Below are 21,889 nucleotides of genomic sequence, written 5' to 3'. Positions count from 1 at the left end.
TAATACCACTGAACTATATACTTCCGAAGGGTTGAAATGCTACGTTTTACATTATGTGTATTTTACCACAATTAAGTAAAAAAAAAGGCCCCAGGAGCCACAGTCAAGGAAGCCTTGGTTGTCACTAATCTATGGTTACCTCTCCTTTCAGAGCAATGCACTCTGCCTCTTAGGTGTAGAGCAGTGGTTCAAGAGCAACTCAGAACTGAACTCCTCCACTACACGTCCCCAAGAAGCTGTGTGTCTAGGGCAGGGGTGGGCAAACTTTTTGACTCGAGGGCCACAACAGGTTCTTAAACTGGACCGGAGGGCCGGAACAAAAGCATGGATGGAGTGTTTGTGTGAACTAATATAAATTCAAAGTAAACATCATTACATAAAAGGGTACGGTCTTTTTTTTTTTTTAGTTTTATTAATTTCAAATGGGCGGATCCGGCCCGCAGGCCGTAGTTTGCACAAGGCTGGTCCAGGGCAATATGAGAGACACTTTTCTGCTCCCTGTATTTCCTCACCTGTCAAATGGGAATAACAATAAAACCCACCTCCTAGGGTTGTGAGATAAAGCCCACCTCCTAGGGTTGTGAGATTAGATGATCAGGATGCTTAACAGCCTCCCCAGCGCCAGGCATCATGTAAGAGTGGAATAAACGTTAGTGAAAAATCCACATCCTTTCCTCATTATATCTGTTTAGGGAGTGATCTGATTAACTTTTCAGGTACCAGCTGAGGACTCTAGATCCGAGAGGTGTCACTGGTCACAAAATGAACAAAAACTATTTAGCAACAAGTCAACACCTTGGGCTCCCATTCTGTAAAGTGCAACCCGCAGCACCTATCTCTCAGAGATCAATTTCCCCAAAACAGCTTGGAATTACTGGGACTGCTACAGGCACTATTTCAGAATGATAATTTAACTCTGTGGCTTCTAAAATATATGGAATGTCCTCTCATTCCCCATCGGGTACTCAAAAAAGAATCTCTTAAAAGCAAAAGATCTACTCTGTTAATCAGAATTTCTTAATTTGCAATCACTGCTTTATTTAAATGCCTCTTAAAGACATTCTAAGAAAACATCCTTTTGTTTTGAGACTTTTCTGGAGAAAATTCATAAATGCCTGCACTTTTCATTTTACATAGGGTTGGTAGGATTTTTGGTCTTTTTAAAGACACAGTAGCCGTTTACCAGTTACTAAACAAACACTCTTCCTACAGGAATGAAAGTTACTTGCCAATTGAAAAACAGCAGCTGTCTTTAAGGTGGTTTTGAAAGAGTATAGCATCTCTTAAGGAGGACATCTGAGTACACTGTACAGTAAGTGAAACTTGGTAACTTGACTGAAACACGGCAGCTTTGAGAAATTTAAATTGTCTTGTTTGTTAAAATAGCACATTAAAAAATATTTTGAAGAGCCGGCAAGATGCTTCTGACAGCTGAGTGGGAGGCTCCTGGCTCAGAGCATGATGCTGAGCTGTTAGTTCTTCTAAGCTAATCTGTTTAGCTTTTAAAAAAGGAAAAAGAACTCAATTGAAGAGGGGAAAACCACTCATAAGGAAAAATCTGTTCAATACACATGAAAATATTTGATTTATTTTCCCTTCTCTAGCTAGCTGCTGATGTGAAGCAGATAATCTCTGGAAGAGAAGGAGAGAAATCCTACTGGACAAAAGAAAATAACAGGAGACCTTTGATTTCATTGCTACCTCCTCCCACCTCCTCGACAGCCCAGAGCAGTCACTAGTCTTCAAATGGAAATGCAGTTTATCACCGGAATGGTGTGCTGGTCTCAGGCTTTATTTCAGAATCTGGCTTTAAAAGTTTACAAAGAAGATTTTCCTGTTGCCAGTTATATTTCCTTATATTCAAACGCAAACAAGGAAAAACCGCCAAATCTCATCAAGCTCTTGAAGATATTAAAATGCCTACCAGCCACTTGTTTTAACATCTGGTCACTTCTCGCCGAGCTGTCATCATAATGCTCAAAAAGTGAAAACGCAGCAGGCATGTTCTCTAATGAAGCAGTACTCTCCATGGCAGAAAGCAACCTATTTGGGGGAAATATAAGTCAAAAAATTATTAGCATACAGAACGAAAGGTAAAGCAATTGTTCAAAATGAACTTGGGTAGTGGTAGTGGTAGTTTTCGTGAGGCACTGTATCCAAAAAGGATTTAAACTGTTTCAAACTCTAGAAATACATTTATTCTTAAGATTTTTGGTGTAACTGCTAATATTAGAAATTCCATTCCTATATCCTCAAATCTGAATAGATTCCATTAAATTATACAATTTTTCATTTTGCATCTATAAAATTAGTTCTAAAAATCACTATATTTTAATGATAATTTTTATTTATTTCCTAATAATATAAAGGTTCAGAGCCCATCTGGAAATTCACACACTGTATGATGTATTTGCTGTTCTCAAACCTCATTATTATTTAGTCTTTCAAAAAATATGTTCACCTACTATGTGCCAGGCACTATTCTGGGTAGTGGGGATACAGCACTGAAAGAGGATAAAGTCTATCCAGACCAAACAAAGCACAGAATATAAATGAATAGCTTTTATAAATTCCAGACCCTCTAAGGCAGTGGTTCTCAACCTTCTGGCCCTTTCAATACAGTTCCTCATGTTGTGACCCAACCATAAAATTATTTTCATTGCTACTTCATAACTGTAATGTTGCTACTATTATGAATCGTAATGTAAATATCTGATATGCAGGATGGTCTTAGGCGACCCCTGTGAAAGGGTCATTCGACCGCCAAAGGGGTCGTGATCCACAGGTTGAGAACCGCTGCAGGAGAGATGCCAACAAATACTAACTTTTAGCATTTGTATCTAGGTGAAATCTGGGCTTTAAAAAAAAATCTTGATTCTGCAGAGGGGAAAAGAGATTGCAAAACGTTTATCTTTAGCTTGAGGAGCCTCAACTTTGGTTAGGAGCTGTCCTCTGTGTGCGCCCCCTCAGAAGACTGGAATCATCTTCCAGCAATTAAACAGCTTTGAGGAACTCCACTGGCTTTCACATCATGGACTTTTTCACTTGGGTAGCAGAGAGCCTCGGCCCTTGCACTTGCTGTGGGAACTTTCTTCTCCCACATGCTTGTATGGTTCCTTTCTCACTTAATTTAGATCTCTGTTCCAATGTTAGCTCCTCAGAGAGGCCGGCCCTGAGTACACTAAACACCGTGGTGCCTATGCCCTCGACCCCTTACTCTGCTATGTTTTATTTCCTCAAACTTGTCATGACCTATTAGTTTCTGTCTACTTCACCAGAATATATAACCTACATGCACAAAAGGACTCTGTCTTGTTCCCTACTGCAGTGTTATGGGTAACCTGACATACAATAGGCATTTAATAAATATACTTTGAATATATAAGAGGGTAAGAGGGTTTTATTTGGGTGAGAATATCAGGATCTCAGGTCTTAGAAATTTTTTATCAATGTGAGAGGAAAAGATTATAAAATATAACTGAAATATTTAAAGAGTGACTACTGTGTTTACAAGTGTTAGGAATAATAAAATTCACTATCATTTGATTTAGGGGAGATGGTTCCCATAGGGGCTTCAAAGAGGAGGTGATATTTGGACCAAGGGTAAGGAGGTTGCAGACAGAATAGCTTGGATCATAAAGGCATGGAGTTGGGAGAGTATGGCACATTCGAGTCAAAGGTGATCCTGGGCTATTCTGAGAATTAGAAAATGGAGACAGAGTTGAATAGAAAAGCGATTTGTGGTTTGACTGTGAAGAGCCTTTCGGATCCACCAAGAGTTTCCATTGTCTCTTTGAAGGCAGGGAGAGCCGCAGAAGTGTTCGCAAAAGGGAAGTTTAGAAGCATGGCCTGGCAGAGACTGAGGAAGAATCAGAGCAAGTAGACTAGGGAGGTAGTGCGGTCGGTTGAGAGGACTCCATGGTGCTCCAGGCCAGGGAAACATCACAAGCTTAATTTAAGGCCTTGGGGATGCAGAGGAGAAATTATTGAATTAACAGACAATGGTGACTAGTCCATATACTAAGGCCACTCAACACATGCCACTGACTAAATGGAGAACTTTTTGTAGCACAACAACCCTGGGTGTAGACACCTGTCCAGTTTAACATCACTCTATGAAAGGACAAGTGAACATCTTCTCATGAGCAGTGACTCTCTTTCACATTATTGTAACACAAAAGAGCAGAACAGAGAAAATGAATGCAGCCTCTCAATAGGACAGCATTTTCTAAGCAAAATGTGTTTTTCATAATATGCAAATTTTGAATCTAAATTTTGAATCTAAATAAGCATTCCTTAATTTAAGCACTTTCAGTGTTGAGAAAAGTTGTTTAGTCTATGCGCACTGCCTTTAGAGATATAACATGAAGGGAGAAAAAGCAGCAAGGTAAAAACCACCAACTAGGTAAGTAGCACCTCATGGAAAGCAATATTGGAAACACTGCAACCTTGAAGTAGAGGTTGTCTTGAGGACATGAAAGGCTTCTTAGGGACGCAATCAGGCTTATCACGTGTGCCCCCACACACGTGCATGTTTAACAGGGTTTTCTTTGATTATATTTCTTTACCAAATCCCAATTTTTGCTTTTTCCTTTACAGAAAAATAATGGTTATCCCAAGTGGAACCTCCTTTAGGTGGCATGCAGCTTTTGCAAAGGTTAATTCACTACCCATTGGACAATGAAATCAAGATTAATTAAAATAACACACAGATGAGCAAGTTCAAGCACAAGACCAAAGAAATAGAATTTAGAATTAAATGGATGTCAATCCAGATTAGCAAGTTAATATCCTAATGTTTATAAAATTAAAAATGTACGATAGTATTTTTTAAAGTAAAAGCATTTGCAAATTTTCATTCACCAAACTTTCCTTCCCATCAATGCCTGCCATGAGTGGATGAAATATAAATAAGCAAATATGTATTGACACTGTCCAGTGTACAAGGAATGGCACTGTAAATCCATATACTTTTTGGATAAAAATAAGTATCAATAGTATGTAGGAGAAATGTGTACACTTTTTAAAAACAAAGGAAACTGGTAAAAAGCCTGGGTATCATTTTCTAGACCTGCCTGGGGCAGAAATGGTAAACAGGCAGACGCCTGGGCCTATCCTGGACGCTCATATAGTGGATCTGGGGTGGGGCTCTGGGAGCTCTGGTTTAGCAAACTGCACAGCTGGTTCAGGTACAGCCAGTTGGGGAAAAATCACTGAGCCAGAGGACAGACTGTTATAACCCAGACGTTCTCAACCCCACTGAGCATTACATCACCCAGGAAGCTTTAAAAATGCCTAGGCTATACCTCAGACCAATTAAACCAGAACCTCAGGAGGTAAGATTCAGGCATCGGCATTTTTATTTTAATATATTTTTATTGTTTTCAGAGAGGAAGGGAGAGGGAGAGAGAGGTAGAAACATCAATGATGAGAGAGAATCATTGATTGGCTGCCTCCTGCACGCCCCCTACTGGGAATCGGGCCCCAGAGCATGTGCCTTTCACTGGAATCAAACCCAGGACCCTTCAGTCCACAGGCTGATGCTCTATTTACTGAGCCAAACCGGACAGGTGCCGGGAGCCGGTCCATGCTTGCTGTTTCAAGGGACCTGGCATATATGGCATACTGTTCTTAATATGTTTGCTCACCTTCTTGGCACTATGTGTTTTAACCAAGGTCTCCTCTCTGAGAAAGGTTGTTTCCCCAGGTAGGGATTTTCCCCTGAAGTTAGGGAGGGAATAAAACCTCTTAACTAAGTGCCAGGCGGGTAATTAATCACTTTAACTACGAACAATCATGCTTAAGCTACATAATCTTTACTCCCTGGAATGGAGATAAGAAACGCCCTAACCTTTGGAGTAGAGATTGATAGGATTGGAATCAACTGGTATAAATACAGATGTAACAAGACAGAAAGAGACAGAACTTAGAAGACAGAACCTACACAGAACCTAGAGACAGAAGAACTTCGCTGGAGAGAACATGGCAAAAGATCCTGGACTTAACCTGACTATAGAACATGGCAAGAGAACCTGACTAGAACCTGGTGACTGAACCTGGCTAGAGAACCTGGACAGAACCTGGCTGGAGATCCTAAGCAGAACCTCTCTGGAGATCGAGACCAGAACTTGGCTGGAGATCCTGGCTAGGCTGCTGATCAACTGAACGCTGTCTCCGTGTCATTCCTTCTTCGCCGACTCCGTCTACGCCTTTGGGAACCCCTGGACCTGCTGGGGTTGGACCCCGGCAGACAGGGACAGGCATCAGCATTTTTAAAGCTCTCTGGGTTATTCTATTGGTAACAGAGCCACAGAAATAAAACCCTTACTGATTAATACTAATATTATTATACAAATTATTTTTTAAAATGTATTGACAATATTCTGTTCAAAGGTAAACAAGTTCACCTGTACTATTTGTATTATCTAAAAAAAATCAAGTTTCTAATCCAAACCCATTTTTCCACATTTTAATATATCACAAATATAAATTTCTGATTTTACTTTATGATAGTTCACAATCTGGTATTGAAGTAAACTGAAGATAATATTTACAAGATTAGAAATTTACACTAAAGGGGTAAAAAAGATAAAAGCATTAGGCTCAAGCAGGAGACACCTCAGGTCTTGCTGTGGAACAAAGGGAAAATGTGTCAGATCAGTATCAGCATGTCACTATTAGAAGCTCCAGAAGATAAACACAGATCTGATGTTTTTAGAGACAGCATTTCCTAATTTCATGTTAATGCTTTGACTTTTAAAAGAATAAAGAATTTCCCTTAGACTGAGTGCTAAAAACAACAGCAAAAACAAAAATCAAAAGAGGAAGATTCATTTAGGTTAGCTGAGCATGAAGAGAAGATAAATGCATGCCTATCATTTGAAGACAACATGAGAGAAGTTCCATTAAAATTACATTAAGTCGTAAAATTATTCAAGGCAGATATGAATGATTCTTTCAAGCACTCATATTTTACTAATAAGTCTAAGGATCTACAAAATGTTCTGTGTGCAATGACAGGAAAGATGGTCGAGATTAGGTTGGAAAGGCAAACTACATCTCAAGTTAAAAACCCATACGATGATAATTGTTATTTAACTAAAGCACATGCAATTTTCTTTCAACTCTGTCATTTAGCTTTTAAAAGCACTGCATCTAAAAGTGAAAATGCAATAGCTTACTAAAAGTACGTATTTTTTAATTGGCAGCTTGTTTTCTATAAAGCATCAAAACGTTAAAAATAAAGCATAGTCATGCTTTCCTTGGGTGCCACTACATTGTGCCATGTTTTATATACCTTTCATTGATTTCCTCAAATGACTTGGGAGGGAATGAGAGGAAAGGAGAGGGAGGGAGGGAGGGAAGGAGAGAGGGAGGGAGGGAAGGAGGGAGGGAGGGAGGGAAGGAGGGAGGGAGGGAGGGAGGGAGGGAGGGAGAGAGAGAGAGAGAGAGAGAGAGAGAGAGAGAGAGAGAGATTAACAACAACAACAAAAACCAACCTAGAGAATTAAGGCTATGCATGTTCTAAAATCATCACTCCTCACCTTCCCCTTGGGTGGCTTCAGCTGGGGCAGCAAGGAAATTAGTGCTGAGAAGGGATGGGGAGGGTGGAGAGCAGGGCAGGGATGGAGGGGGCTTCAGTTCTCAGTTCTGCTCTAACTCTCCATGATCAGCAAGACCAGCAATTAGTTGCTTAGGCTTTGCTTCTCTCTTCATTAACAAATGGCTTTCAGAATAGAATTCCCTGAAGTAATAAAAATAACTTAAATTTGTTCAATGTGGGATATATACAAAAAATGTAATCAGTAGTTATCTCTAGGTGATACCGTCTCTGTGCTTTTCTATCTTTTCCAAATTTCCTAAAATAGATATATGTCTCTTTAATAAGCAGAAAAAAACAATGCTTTCTTATTTACAATTTGTTCTTCTAGACAGAAAAGAAAATATTCTTATTAAACAAAAGTACAGTTCTTAGGGAACACAAAGTACTTTATTAATATTGTACTTCGCAAGAGGTGCCTAATTTTAAAATATTAAAGCTTTGCCTTAATTAAACAGAAAGCACCTGAATGGTTTTCATTGTGTTTGAGGATGTCATGTCCACCTCACTTAAATTTGCCCTGGCTGGAGGTATCCCCAGCAGCAAATGAAAAGTCTAACATTGACCCACTTTGCCTTACTCTATCTCCAAACCTTACTGGAGGGCCCGGTGGACCAGAGAGCTTTGAAAGGTAGGCTCCCCACTCACCATTTGATGGTGCTTTCCTTTGGTTGATAATTAGGTTGGGGACTTCCCTCAAGGAAAATATCTCCATTACTCCTAGTTAATCCTGGCTCCATGAAGGGCCGGTATTCTACTGGATGTTCTAGGGCAGTGGTCGGCAAACTGCGGCTCGCGAGCCACATGCGGTTCTTTGGCCCCTTGAGTGTGGCTCTTCCACAAAATACCGACTTCTGCGCATGGGCCATGAAGTTTCAATTGCACTGTACATGCACGCCCACATGTGGTATTTTGTGGAAGAGCCACACTCAAGGGGCCAAAGAGCCGCAGTTTGCCGACCGCTGTTCTAGGGGAATTAGGAGAGCAAAGAGTTGCCTCTGTGGTGCAATTTGGGAATCGTGGTCCGCAAGGTACTTGTTTAAATCAAGGAATCTGGTCTGTAGGAGTACCCTTATAACAACATCCCTGTGTTACCTGAGAGGTATCACACTGTATCCTCCCTTTGCATTCTAAAAGTGAACCAAATGCTACTCTCAGCCACCTGGCGAGGTTCAGAGGGAATGGTCCCAATGAGAGGCCACTTCAGAGGACGGAGTGGGAGTGGAGAGGACAGGCCCAGGGGCCAGCATGACGATGCCAGGCCCCCAAAGGGAGCATGGTATGAATAAGATTCACAGGCTGCTTTTCTTCCTCCCTCTGAGAAGGTGGCCAACCCACTGTGACGTAACAGATGAGGCTGTGCCCTGCCTTCCATGTATCCGGCAGCTGGATAGGGGTGCTAAGGATTTGCTGGGCCTTTTCCATAGGCATCCGCATGCCCCAATAATTTTTATAATGTCGAAACTATATTTAAAAAAAACCCACACAGGTATATAAATGATCTTAGGGAATATTGAAAATTACAATTTTAAAAGTAGACTTGGGCCAGAGTGGGTGTGAGGTGTTTGGGCCTGTTTTGATCCGTGCTTACAGTCAGGAAAACGGTCTCGTCGAGCTCCTCTGCTTCTCTCACAATGGTCTCCAGGGTGTCCTTGGCAGCATCCATGCTCTGCAGAAAGTGGACCATCTGGTCATGCAGGAACTCCATCTTCTTTTTCTTCACTTCCTCAAAGCTCTGGGCCTTCTCATCATACTGTGCTAAAACCTTCTTCATCATCTCCTCGTTCTGTTCTTCTAACTTTTTCTCATTTTTACTACAATTTTCCTAAAACAAACAAAACAAAATTCTGAATGAAATGAGAAGTGCACATCTTTTTTTTTTTTTTTTTTTTTTTTTAGCGAAACACCAACCTTTTAAAGAGTTGACCTCAGGCATTCTGGTCAGGGAATCACAGATTATGTGCACAGTCTAAATTTCCAACCCACCAACCCCCTTTGACAGAGTTAGCTCTGCAACAGAATTCACTGTAAGAGCATCCTCAAGAAGGATTTAGTTAATGAAAACACACAGAAAGATATGTGCATGGAAGTCTTCCCCATCGGCATTCCCACATGGTAAAACTTGAAAAGGGCATCACAATGAATGAAGATTCATGGCCTTCAGGGAGTGGCGAGGGTTTTGTGCCACTTTCACCACTCCATTAAAATCACAGTGTGAGGAAGGGGCAGCCAGGACATTGGCTATGATGCTACCTTCACATATGCTCTCCAGGAAGGGGGTGCTTCCTCCACAGTGGGAGAAACTTGATTGCCTATCTGAACAAACCCAGATGCCAGGCTGTCCTCATGAGAAGGCTGGTGATAAGGTGATCATATAATTTACTGTTTACACGGGACACTTTGGTAGGGGTGGGGACAAAAAATAATGATAATGAGCTGTTATTAATTGAGCTATCACTGGAGTTAAGCAGACTTTTCACAAGCAAACTAGGACACAGAGTTGCTCTAGTAATAGGAAAACTGTGCACCAGCCTTCTGCAGGGGCCCCTTGCCACTCCTGACTGACGAATATACTTGGGCCACCTTTGTATATGGATGGAGCGTTGCTACGCCTGCCCTTCACTTCAGAGGGAGCTGGGGCCAGCAGCTGGGAGGGCATAAACTCATCAAAGACAATGGTACCATGAGAAACACTCATTTATGAGGGCATGGGACATTGGGCAATGACTTAGAGCATTTGTGCAGAGCTAGCCTAAGGAAAGGCAGGATGGTGGAGCAAATAAGAACTTGGACCTGAATTCAAACCTTGTCTCTTAACATATGACCTTGGGTAATATACTTAACACTAAGTTTCAGTTTTTTATCCATAATAGGGGAACAATAATAACATCTATTTCACATGGTTATTATGAGGATTAAATTGGCTAAGCATGTAAAGCATTTGCCTTATTGCAGTAAGTGCCCAATAAATGTGTATGTGTTTTTAAGGGCTAATCATTTACCTTAGACAGAAAATAGTAGTCTCACTGATTACACACAGACGGAAAACTTAATGGAAAAAAATCAACAACGGCAAACAACACATGCACACAAACCCAACTCAGATTCTTTTAGAACAGAATAATGAACTTGTGATGCCATGAACAAACCAGGTAAAAGTTAAAGGGATATAGGAACTTACCTCAATGGTGTTAAAAAAGGATTCTATCTCACTAACAAAGGCTTCAATCCTTAAGGACTTTTCTTGTAAATTTTCTAGAAATTCTGCTAATTGAACCTGAAGAAAAGAATTAAGATATCCTTAGTATATGACATTTGATTTTTGTTTGTTTTTTCTTTTTTGTCTCTTTTATTTTTATTTTTTTTGTTTGCTTTGGGTGTATGTGGTGTTTGCCCTTCAGGGCAAACCAGCCGGCCCCCACCCATGCACCAGGCCTCTATCCTATATAGTAAAAGGGTAATATGCAAACTGACCCTAACAGCAGAAAGACTGGGAATGACTGGTCACTATGACACACACTGACCACCAGGGGCAGATGCTCAATGCAGGAGCTGCCCCTGGTGGTCAGTGCGCTCCCACAGGGGGAGCTCTGCTCAGCCACAAGCCAGGCTGATGGCTGCCAGTACAGTGGCTGGTGGTGGGAGCCTCTCCTGCCTCCTCAGCAGCACTAAGGATGTCTGACTGCAGCTTAGGCCTGCTCCCTGCTGGCAAGTGGACATCCCCCGAGGGCTCCTGGGCTGCCAGAGTATGTCTGACTGACAGCTTGGGCCCGATCCCCCAGGGAGCGGGCCTAAGCCAGCAGGTGGACATCCTCTGAGGGGTTCCAGACTGCAAGAGGGCATAGGCTGGGCTGAGGGACCCCCCCCCCCCTCCAGTGCACAAATTTTTGTGCACCGGGCCTCTAGTTAATAAATAATAACACAAGAATAAACTTTCACACACAACTGTAAAACTACTTTCCCCACTCCTGTAAGTATTATTATGTTCTTAATGCTTTAAAATCTATTTACCTTTACAGCACTTATAGCTGTATCAAGCGTTGAAACCTCATGGTCTTTGTGGGTACCAAATGTCTTGTCAACAGCAGAAATTGGGCTTTTGCAAGTATAGCAATACGTGTCAATCTGGGACTTTTTCGCTTCTTTTCGCTCCTTCTCAGTTACTAACTCTGATGATAATTGGTCTTCTGTCCTCTCTCTGCCCAACTCATTCTGTTCAGAAGACATACTTTGTTCCACCTCACTCACAAATTCACTCCCACTGATGTGTTCAAAGGATTCCTTTCCCTGAGATAACACATCTTCAGGCGTTGATTCTGAATAGAGTTCTTCTGACAAAGTGTCCTGAGTAACTACTTCATAATTCAGAGATTCAGCAAACTCATATTCATCCTGGACAGGGCTACTGCGGAGCCTATCTTCACTTGGCTCAGGTAGGACCATTATTTGAGGTTCTACTTGCAGCGTTTCTTGAACACAAGTTGCACCAGATGTAAATTCTTCCTCTGGGAAGGACACTTGTACTGGGACATTCAGATTGACCTCTGGATTTGCATTTGCTGCTTCATTACCCTGAGTGCTTGTTTCATCTCTGCTCTCCAGAACATGAGGGGTATCTTCAAATGGAATCGCATAGCTTATCTTCTGGGTAACCACTTTGACTTCCTCAGTGATGGGCGCTTTCCTCTGTGTATCTACATTGTCAAGGGTCTCCACATGGCCTACTGGTTCTCCCTCCATGTAAGAAGCTTTCTGTTCCTCTTCTAGACTCCTTTCCCCCCAAATAGTTCTAAACCTCGCCCCAATTTCCCTTTCTGCTGCTATTAGTTGGTATGAATCATCCTTACCAACTGATTTTCCTTCCAGACCTTGGTCTTGGTCCTTTTCCATTACAGATGTGTCATGAAGAATGTCATCTTTGAGTATATACTTCTCAAAATATATTCCTGTTCCATCATCAGTGTCAGAATTTTTGCTTGGAAATGATGCCTCAGAATTCACACTGCCACCTTCAGAAGCTGTCTCTCCTTCCTTCTTTTTCTCTCCAACTGCTTCTTCATACAGATCCTTGTATAAAAATGCAAGTGCAGGTGGTTCCTCCAGAAGTTCAGGATTAATGGCTTTAGCTGTGGTAGGAAATATCGGGGTCCGTGACAAAACTCTTTCCTCTGTATCAAATAAGGGCATCCCAGGTGACTTGGAGTCCACATCTCTATTTGTGCTCTTTGAAGCATCTTTGTCAGCTGATTTTTGGATAACCACAGACTTTTGGGTCTCTGAGTGAGATAATTTGCTGTAGTCCTTTTCCAGTCCATAAAAACTTTCATCTAACTTCACCAAGTCATACTCATGTTCTAGGGTACTTTCCTCTGAACTTTCTGGGAAAGAGACAGCTTCTTCTGTAACTTCCTTTGAGAGTTTCACCTCAACATTTAATTTCTCTGGAGCTTTCTGTTTTCCTGTGTCTGGGGAGATGTTATAATCAATCAACGTATATTTTTCAAAATAATCCTCTTCACCCGGAGCTGTGGGCTGATTAAAGGCTAAATCACCAGTTTCTGAATCTGTGGCTATTTCCTCTTTTGTTTCATGAGTTTCCTTTTGTTTATTTTCTTTCAAAGATGTAACTTTTTTATCAGAATCTAACTTACTCTTTAATGTTTTATGGCAAGCAACTGCCTCACTATCACCAGGGAAGGGCAGAGTTTTAAGTGAGGCCTTCTCTTCCAAATATTCTAACTTATCTTGCATTTGTTCACTTTCTTCCTGATCAACCGAAGATATAAATGCAGGAGCATGGATATTCAATATCTCACAGCCTTCAGAAATGATACTGAAGGCACTCTTTTGATCTTCTGAAAGTCCAGCTGGCTTACTAGTCGTTGTATATTCTCCTTCAGGTTCCCTGGATATTTTATTGGCATTGGTTGTTGATGCATTTCTTATAAATTCAGCATAGTTGCTGCTTGCTGGAGAGTGTGGTTCATTTACATGGGCAGCTCCTACAGCCCCCAAGTGGTGCTTTGAAACAAGTACAGATTGTTTAGACATTTCAGATGTTTGTACTATAGATGTTTGAATAGTATGGACTGTATGCCTATCTGGAGTCAATTCTTGTTTCTTCTCTGTACTAATTTCTTGATTCTTTATGGTACTAATTTCTGGAGAAGCCTCTGAAACAAGTGTTTGTGGTTTCACAGATGACAACAAATACGGCGGTGTTTCTAAGCTCTTTGATTCTTTAGAGGGAGATCCTTGTTTTATATGATCTTTTGTACTATCTACTGAACCACCTTTTGACAGCTCTGACACTGTGACCTGTCCCTTTTTTTCATTTTGACTTGCTACATCCCTGCTTGATTTCTCCAATACCAGATTTTCTTCCTTAGGAAAGGAGTGGCCATCTAGTTCATCATGATAAGGAAGATCCACTGGAGGGAAAGTCTTGGTTTTCTCCACCAACACTTTACTTTCTTCTAATAGAGATGGCTGGATTCCTACTACCTTTGTTTCCCTAATTTCTGGGTGAGTCTCTGAGATCATGGTTTCTGATTTTTCAATAGTTAATGTAGTTTTAACTAATGAAAATGGTTGAGTTTCACCCAAAGAATGACTTAAAGAGTCATCTGATTTTTCAGGCATAGTCCTGGCTATATTCACAGAATAAGGCTGAATCTCCTGCTGCTTCTTTCCTTCTGAAAATGCTTGTAGCTGCTTTTCTTTTCCTTTTCCTTTCTCCTCCTCAATAATTTTGTGTCTTTCTTTGTAGTCTTCATTTTGACAGACTTGCTGCAGTGCAGCAGCAGCTTTTGATTCTTCCAATTTAATATGGGGAGATCCATGTGTAATTGGTGTCTCTTCTATTTCATTATTACATCTTAACTCTAATGGGGTCACAGTTTCTTGTTTTTCTGCCAGCACCTTCTTTTCTGCCAAGGAATATGATCTGATTTCCAAGTTATCTTTCTCCTCAGTTGGGCTAACAGACCTGAGTTTTACTTCCTCTTCAGAAATTTTCAGGGAAGTAGGTTTTGGCATTTCTTTCGTTAGTCTGTCCCCACCAAGATTAATTAAACTGCCTTTAGAGTTTTCTGGCAAAATTATTAACTCTGGCTTCTCTGATTCCCTCACGATATTTTCACTTGTGAAGCTAGATGAAACTGATTTTGGCTGTTGTGTCACCTTATCTACTGCATCAGATGAAAAGAGTGAATTTTCTTTTTGATCACTTCTTGGCTCTTCCTTAAGAATAGAAATATTCCATTTAGATGGAGAAGAGATTTCTGGCTTCTGGGATCTTTTATTATCAGAGACATTTTTGGCTTCTTCCATAATAGATTTCTCACCCACTGGAGAATAAGATTGAATTCCAAAATGTTCCTCACTATCAACAGAAGTAACTACTGAGTTTAGGTCCATTTCTTTCTTAGGTCCACGATCTTCACTGGACACCTCAAAGTTGGATTTTGGCTGCTGTAAAACTTCTACATTTGATGAAAGAGTAGGCTTTTCTTTAAACTCTTGACCTTCCTCAGATTTAACTAAAGTACCTCTGGATTCTTCAGCAGTTATGAGTTTTGCCTCTGGTAGCAGTTGATCAGCTGGTTTCTCAGTTGCATTCAAGTCAGTGGGAGCTGTTCCTTTAGGCTCTATCACAGTCACTGCTTTTTCTATAGATGGACTTGGTTGAGTTTCTAAATCTTCTTTTTCAGCAACTTTATTATCTGGAGTGCTTGATCTAAAAAACAAATTGGACATCCATGACGTGAAAGATGAAATTCCTTTCTTTTTCTTTTCTTCAGAATGGCCTGGTTTAACTGCCTTTGGCTGCTCAGTCAGCTTTTGTGTCACCTCAAGTGCTTCTGGGGGCTGAGGTTCTTTATTTTCTAGGATTGAGGTTTTTATTTGTGTGGATATTTTCATTCCAAGTGTTGGTATCCCTCTCTCATTAGCATCATCTACAACTTTTGACTGATCCATTTTTGATTCTTCCAATTGCTTCTCTCCAGGTAAAGGAGATACACTCCTGAGTGCTTCTTTTTTATTGCCCACCACAGGTTCTGCATCTTCTGCCAGGAAGGGAGCTGCTTTGGCACGAGAGGGAATTGTTTCTGACTTGACCTGTTCCATGGATGGACCAGACACTGGTTTCTGGAGGATTCTTTCAGAAGGCAGTTTGACTTCTTCCTGGCTCTCTTCGCAAGGTCTGGAAAACTCTGTGTTTGCTTTTTCCAACACTGAACTTTCACTCCTCATGAAAGAAAAGACCTGCTTCCCCTCTGCTTCGTTTCTCTCCACATTTCCAGCTGGAAAGAAAGATTTTGTTTTGGGGACCAGCTTTATTTCTTCAGAAGATGTTTTAGTTGATAAGAGCTCTACGTTACCACTGGGGATATCATGAGTAGTTACTGGTTCTTGTAATGATAAGTGAGGTTCTTCAGCAGAATGTGGCAGAATCTGCTTTCCAGTTTCATATGCATGGTCTTTACTCGACAAAGCAGCGTTGGGCTGCCCCGTCTCCAGATCAGTGCTGCCAGAGGAACCCAGTTGCACAGATCCCAGTACTCTTTCTTCATGATGACTTGCCAGATCTCTTTCTGGCTTTTCCAGAATCACGTTTTCGTCCTCTGGAGAAATAAGGGCCTCTCTCATTTGTGTTTCTTTAACATCTGCACACTCGGTTGTCAAAAATGATTTTGATTCTTCCAAAGGCAAATTCTCTTTCATAACTGCAAGCTGTTTAATACCCAAATCTTGTTTAGCTACAAAAGATTTGCTTACATCAGGTACTTTAACAGCCTGATCTAACTGAAGTGTGTTTTCAGGCTTCTCTTGTTCCATAAGGCGGTCAGAAGAAACCATCTTTGATGGTTTCATTATACTCTGGAGTACAGGGAATGAATGTGTTTGGTCTGTTTCTTCTTTTAGTGTAGTTACAGCATCTCCTGTCACTTGTGCCTTCAGATTTCCTGTTGGCAGTAATGAGCTTATTTCTTGTTTTTCCCCCTTTTTAAAGTCAGCTGAATGGCTCAACTCTTTTGATAATCCTTCTAAAGTGAAAGTGTATGGCTGAAGTTCTTCAGGGTTGTCTCCTTCAACCAAAGAGGTAAATGCTTCTTTTGACCCTAAGCTGACTACGTTAGGAGAGACAGACTTAATTTCTTGGTTTGGAGGTTCCTCGTTAAGGTATGATGAAACCTCTGAAATTTCAGGCACTGTGGTTGACACATGAAGTTCCCTGTCTTCTTCTTCTCCTCTGCTCCTAAGCTCAGCAAGGCCCTTTCCTAAGACAGAACCCCCTGTTCCAGTCATGGGCGATTTTATTTGTTTTGAGTCCATAGATCCACTTTGCCTACCTAAACCACCAGCATTTGGTAATTCTGATATTTGGCGTGGCTTGTCTTTCTTCACAGGTTCCAAAGAGAGCTCTGCCAGAGCAAGACCCTGTTTTTCTGACAGAAAATCTCCCTGAGCTGTAGAAGATGTGTCCATTGCCTGTTTGCTCTTATCATCACTGACGGTTGGTAATGTTGGAGCTAAATCTTCTGACACTGAAGTTTCCAACTTGGGAGAAGAACTTGCCATTTTCTCAGTTTTGCCTTTTGGAACTTCATGTTTGGGTGCAGGTGACACATTTTGTGAGAAAGGAAGTTCAGCTTCTTTTTTCTTTATCTCACTACCTAGGTTGACTGAAAGCCCTGACACCTCTGAGGCACACACAGAATTCTTTTTCTGTGGTAAGGCCAAATGTTCAGAGTCAAGGACTGTAGAAAATGAAAGACCTTGTTTGTTTTCCACTCTTGCATCCTTAGATACATCTGCATGCTGAGAAGACAGTGTTTTGGTTATTGGCAACCCAGGTTTAACTTCTTCAGTTTCTACCTTTGACAAAATAGAATGCTCTGATATAGAGGATATGCTTGGAGGTGAATCCAGTTTAATTTCCTTCTCTACTTCTGACCAAGTTGGATGTTTGGATGCAACAGTTTCAATATGAGGAGAGCTAGCTTTAATTGCTATTTTTCCTTCGTCTTTAAGGAGTAATTGCTCATCCATAGATGTTACCAATGGTGGCAAACCACTTTCTAATTCACGCTTTCCTACAGTTAAGACTGAATGTTCTATAGGGGTAGAAAGAGGTAACTCTGTTGGGATTTCTTCTTTTGCTAATTTGGTTAAGTTTGATTCATGCTTAGCTAGAGGGGTTGTGGTTATTGAAGAACTGGGTTCAATTTCTTTCTTTCTTTCTTCTGAAAATTCTGGTGCAGATGGTCCATGTTCAACTTCCTTTTCCACTCCTGGTGAAGCTGAACGCAGCACTCTAGGTACACCAATTATTTTGGAATCGTGTTTCACTTCCGTTTTCACTGCTGATAACCTCTCAGGCCCAGATAAAGGTGGTTCTTTTAGAGGTGAATATGGTTTTATTACTTCAGGCTCATTCTCTGACAATATTCTCTGTTCTAGTTCAGATGTCACAGTTGGAGCTAAATTGAATTTGACATCCTTCTTTGGCTCATCTACCAAGTCAGACAGAGTGGAAAATTTCATTCCAGACCCTGGAACATTTGGAGGCTGAGGTTCCATTTCTTGATCCTGTGATACATGTGCTGCAGCTTCTTGAGAATCAGGCAAAATTTCTTCCTTACTTTTAACTTTAAACAAAGCCATCTGTTCATTTGCAGCTTTTGGAGTGAGCAATGCTTTGGTTTCTTGTTCTTTCTTAAGTGCATGGATTGAATCAGGTGAAACTGAATACTGAGATGAAGGTGAAACCGGTTTGGTTTCTTCCTTTACTATGGGTGATTCTGCAGGTACAGAAACAGGTGTTGCAGCTACTGATGAACTAGTCTTAATTTCTTCCTTCTCTAATTCACTGGTTAAACGTGGTGGAATCAAATCTTCAGACTCAGGTTCTAAAAATGCTTGAGTTACCTTTTTCTGTAATGAAATAAGATATTCAGACACAGATATTGACAATGTTTGAGCATCTGCTTTCTCTGCTTTATTTGGCAGACTCAACTCTCCAGATGCAGACATCGGAGGGGAAGGTTCAGCTTGTTGCTTCTGTGATGAACTGAGATGCTCAGGTACTGGTGTAGCAGCTGTTGATTCAATTTCTTCCTCGTCTGCTTCTGAAAAGCAGGAATATCCTGAAGCAGATATCGCAGTTAACAGTGAATCAGGCTCAATTTCATTTTTCTTTGTTTCTGGGATTCTATATGGTGGGACTGAAACTTGTGATGCTGAGTCTGGAGAAAAAAGTTCAGCTTCTTCAGTGTCTTCATCGGACAAAATGGTGTGTTCTGATGGTGATGTTAAACATATTGGAGATTCACACTCCAATTCTCTTCTCTCTGTTTCCTGAGTTGCATAGGGTGGGAATGAGAACTCTGACACAAATGCAGAGTCTGGAGAAAACGGTTCAACATCTTCTTGCTCTTCTTCTGAATAATTCACGGGTGAAGAGACACCTTTTAGATTTAAAGGGGATCTGTGGACAATTTCTTCCTCCTGTGACTCAGGTGTTGCATGTGGTGGTACTGAAATTTCAGAAGCAGCAGTGGAAGAGGGTGTGTACCGATCCATTCCTACTGTCTCCTCCTCTGATGGAATCACGTGTTCAGATGGGGTGGCTGAAAGTGGTGGGGCTTGGTATTCAAAAGGCATTTCAGTTGTGGATGGGGGGAGAGAGTGTTCAGCCACAGAGGCCACATCTGGGGAATACAGCCCAGTGTCTTCCTTCTCTTCTTCTGACAAAGTTATGTGCTCAGATACACCTTTTGATTTTAAGAGAGATGCATCATCAATTATTTTCTTTGGAATTTCCTGTGTTACATTTGGTGGAACTATATATTGGGAATTCAATGTTGAATCTGGTGTGAAACATTCACTTCCTAGTTCCTCTTCCGATAGGACCACTTGTTCAGAAGGAGTGGCTGAAAGTGGTGGGGCTTGGTACTCAGAAGTCACCTCAGCTGTGGATGGGGGGAGAGAGTGTCCAGCCACAGAGGCCACACCTGGGGAATACAGGCCAGTGTCTTCCTTCTCTTCTTCTGACAAAATCATGTGCTCAGAAGCACCTTTTGACTTTAATGGGGACTTATGGTCAATGTTCTTCAGTGACTCTTTTGTTGCCTGTGATGGAATTGAATATTCAGAAGCAGAGGTGGAATCTGGTGTGTAATGCCCACTTTCCGCGGCCTCTTCCTCAGACACTGTTGAAAACAGTGGGGATTGGCATTCAGAAGTCTTCTCAGTTATAGATGGTGAGAGAGAGTGTTCAGATGCAGAGGCTGAATAAGGCTCAAATTCCTCATTCTCCTCCTCTGACAAAACTGCATGTTCAGATGTAGCTTTTACAGTGGATTGAGAAACTGGCTCAACTTCTTGCTTCTCTAGTTCATGGTTCATATCCTGTGGGACTGAGTGCTCTGATACGAAAGCAGAATCAGTGGAAACAGACTCATTTTCTTCTATTTCTTCCTCAGACAAAGCAACATGTTCAGGTGTTGATGTGGTCAGTGATGGTAGAATGGGCTCCTCTTCTTTCTGCTCCACTTCAGGGGCCAAATGGGGTGGGAAGGGCTTCTCAGAAACAGATGGACTTTCTGGGTAATCAAGTTCTATGATCTCTTCCTCCACTAAATGAGAATCTTCAGGTTCAGGGGTAGCAGCTATTGGTACAGAAGTCTCTATTTCTTCTTCCTCTGACACTGAGTGTTCAGAAAGAGAAATGGGTGGCTCAGGCACATTTTCTTCCTTCTCTCCTTTGACATCGAGCTGAGGAGAGGTCAGTTGTTCAGAGACTGGTTCTGCCCTTTCTAGTGAAGTCAGATCTAATTCTTCTCTCTCTGAGCCAATGTCTTCCTGGATAGATGCTGCCAGACCTGGTGAACCTGTTTCCAGAGAATCCTTCTCTGCCTCGGGTGAAACGGAATGGTCAGTAGAATATACGTCTTCCTTCTTTACCTCATCCATGAAAGGTGGTGAGACTAAAGATTCAGGCTCTGAAGGTACAATTTCTTGTGAATCAGGCTCGAATTCTTCCTTTGCTGTTTCCAGGAATGCAGTTGCAGATGTATCAGGCATAAGAGAGGAAGGCTCCATTTCATGGGGTTTTGCTTCAACACCTGGCTGTTGTGGCACTGACTGGGGAGGGCTGCGCTGTGTCTCCTTTGCTGTGTCATTACTTCTGTAAGAGGAAACTGTGTGCTTGGCGGCAGAAGCAGCCTTCAGGGAAGAATCCGGGTAAATTTTCTTTTGGTCTTCTCGACTGAATAAGGAGGTATGGGACTTTGATCCTTTGGAGAGAGCACCTCTCCACGGTGAAGTAAGCTCTTTTCCTTTATCATCTTCTACGCTTTGGCCTACTAATTTGCCTGTTTTAGAAACTATATTAGAATCACGATTGCCCATATCTGGCTCTAGACTAAGGGATGCATCTTTCCCCTTCCTATAATGTATTTCTTTAATTACATAACCCTTTGGCAATGTCCCATAAAATTGTAGAGGAATTAATTCTTCTTTAACTGAATTAAACATTTTAATTTTATACTGTACTGTTCCTATGTAGACTGGCCGTAACACTAAGGGCTTGTGTTCTTTGTATATTGCCCCAGTAATAGGAGGTGTATTTGAGGTGGTCTTCTTTTTTCTCATTTTATCATAACTGCCACCAGATAACTTCTCATTCTGGGTATTTAGTACCTGGCTTTCTGAAATTAAAGGACTATCTTTTTTGTTTGCTGGAACATCTTGGGTTTCAAAAGAATTTCTTTTTTTGTTGCCTTTCCGACGCAACGATGGTGAGCCATGCTTTGATTTAGATGTTCTTTTCCGGGCCTTTTTAACTTCATCCACAATAAAGGAAACATTCCCTGCAGTAGAATTTATGGTTGACCCTTCCAGACTACATACACCAGACGTCTGACTTTCTTCCGAAGCCCAAGGAGTGGAAGACCTACTTGAATTTGTTTCCCAGGTTATTCCACTATCTTCCCGTTGAACTGTCACCATGGAAAAGGAGGGGTCAGATATAATACACTTCTCCTTGGTCTTGCCCTCTTCATCCTGGTCTGATAATCTGCAGTAAAAAATAATAATATTAATAATCACATATATTATAATAAAAACATTATATTAATTACTTATAAGTAAATATCATACATTTACCAGCTAAACTATTAATGTGAAATTAAAATATGAAATGTGAAATTATAGAGATAAACTTACCACCCATATCAAAAATAGAGAAGTATACAAAATAAAGTTTAAAAATTGTCAAAT

The 21,889-nt window shown here is 41.1% G+C and overlaps 1 protein-coding gene across 1 annotated transcript in view; it reads right to left on the bottom strand.

Annotated features, from left to right (window-relative positions):
* Positions 1–21,889, bottom strand: part of CMYA5 (cardiomyopathy associated 5) — a 102,839-nt gene that overhangs the window by 42,930 nt on the left and 38,020 nt on the right. The window contains exons 2-6 of the mRNA XM_081088800.1: positions 11,612–21,686; positions 10,782–10,877; positions 9,192–9,425; positions 7,298–7,320; positions 1,925–2,043 (exon numbers count right to left, since the gene is read on the bottom strand). Coding sequence (XP_080944926.1) covers positions 1,925–2,043; positions 7,298–7,320; positions 9,192–9,425; positions 10,782–10,877; positions 11,612–21,686 — 10,547 coding nt within the window. The remainder of the gene's footprint in view (positions 1–1,924; positions 2,044–7,297; positions 7,321–9,191; positions 9,426–10,781; positions 10,878–11,611; positions 21,687–21,889) is intronic.

The sequence above is a fragment of the Myotis nattereri genome (genome assembly GCF_964212035.1).
Source record: "Myotis nattereri genome assembly, chromosome: 4".
Lineage (NCBI taxonomy): Eukaryota > Metazoa > Chordata > Mammalia > Chiroptera > Vespertilionidae > Myotis > Myotis nattereri.
This window is presented reverse-complemented; position numbering and strand designations above follow the sequence as displayed.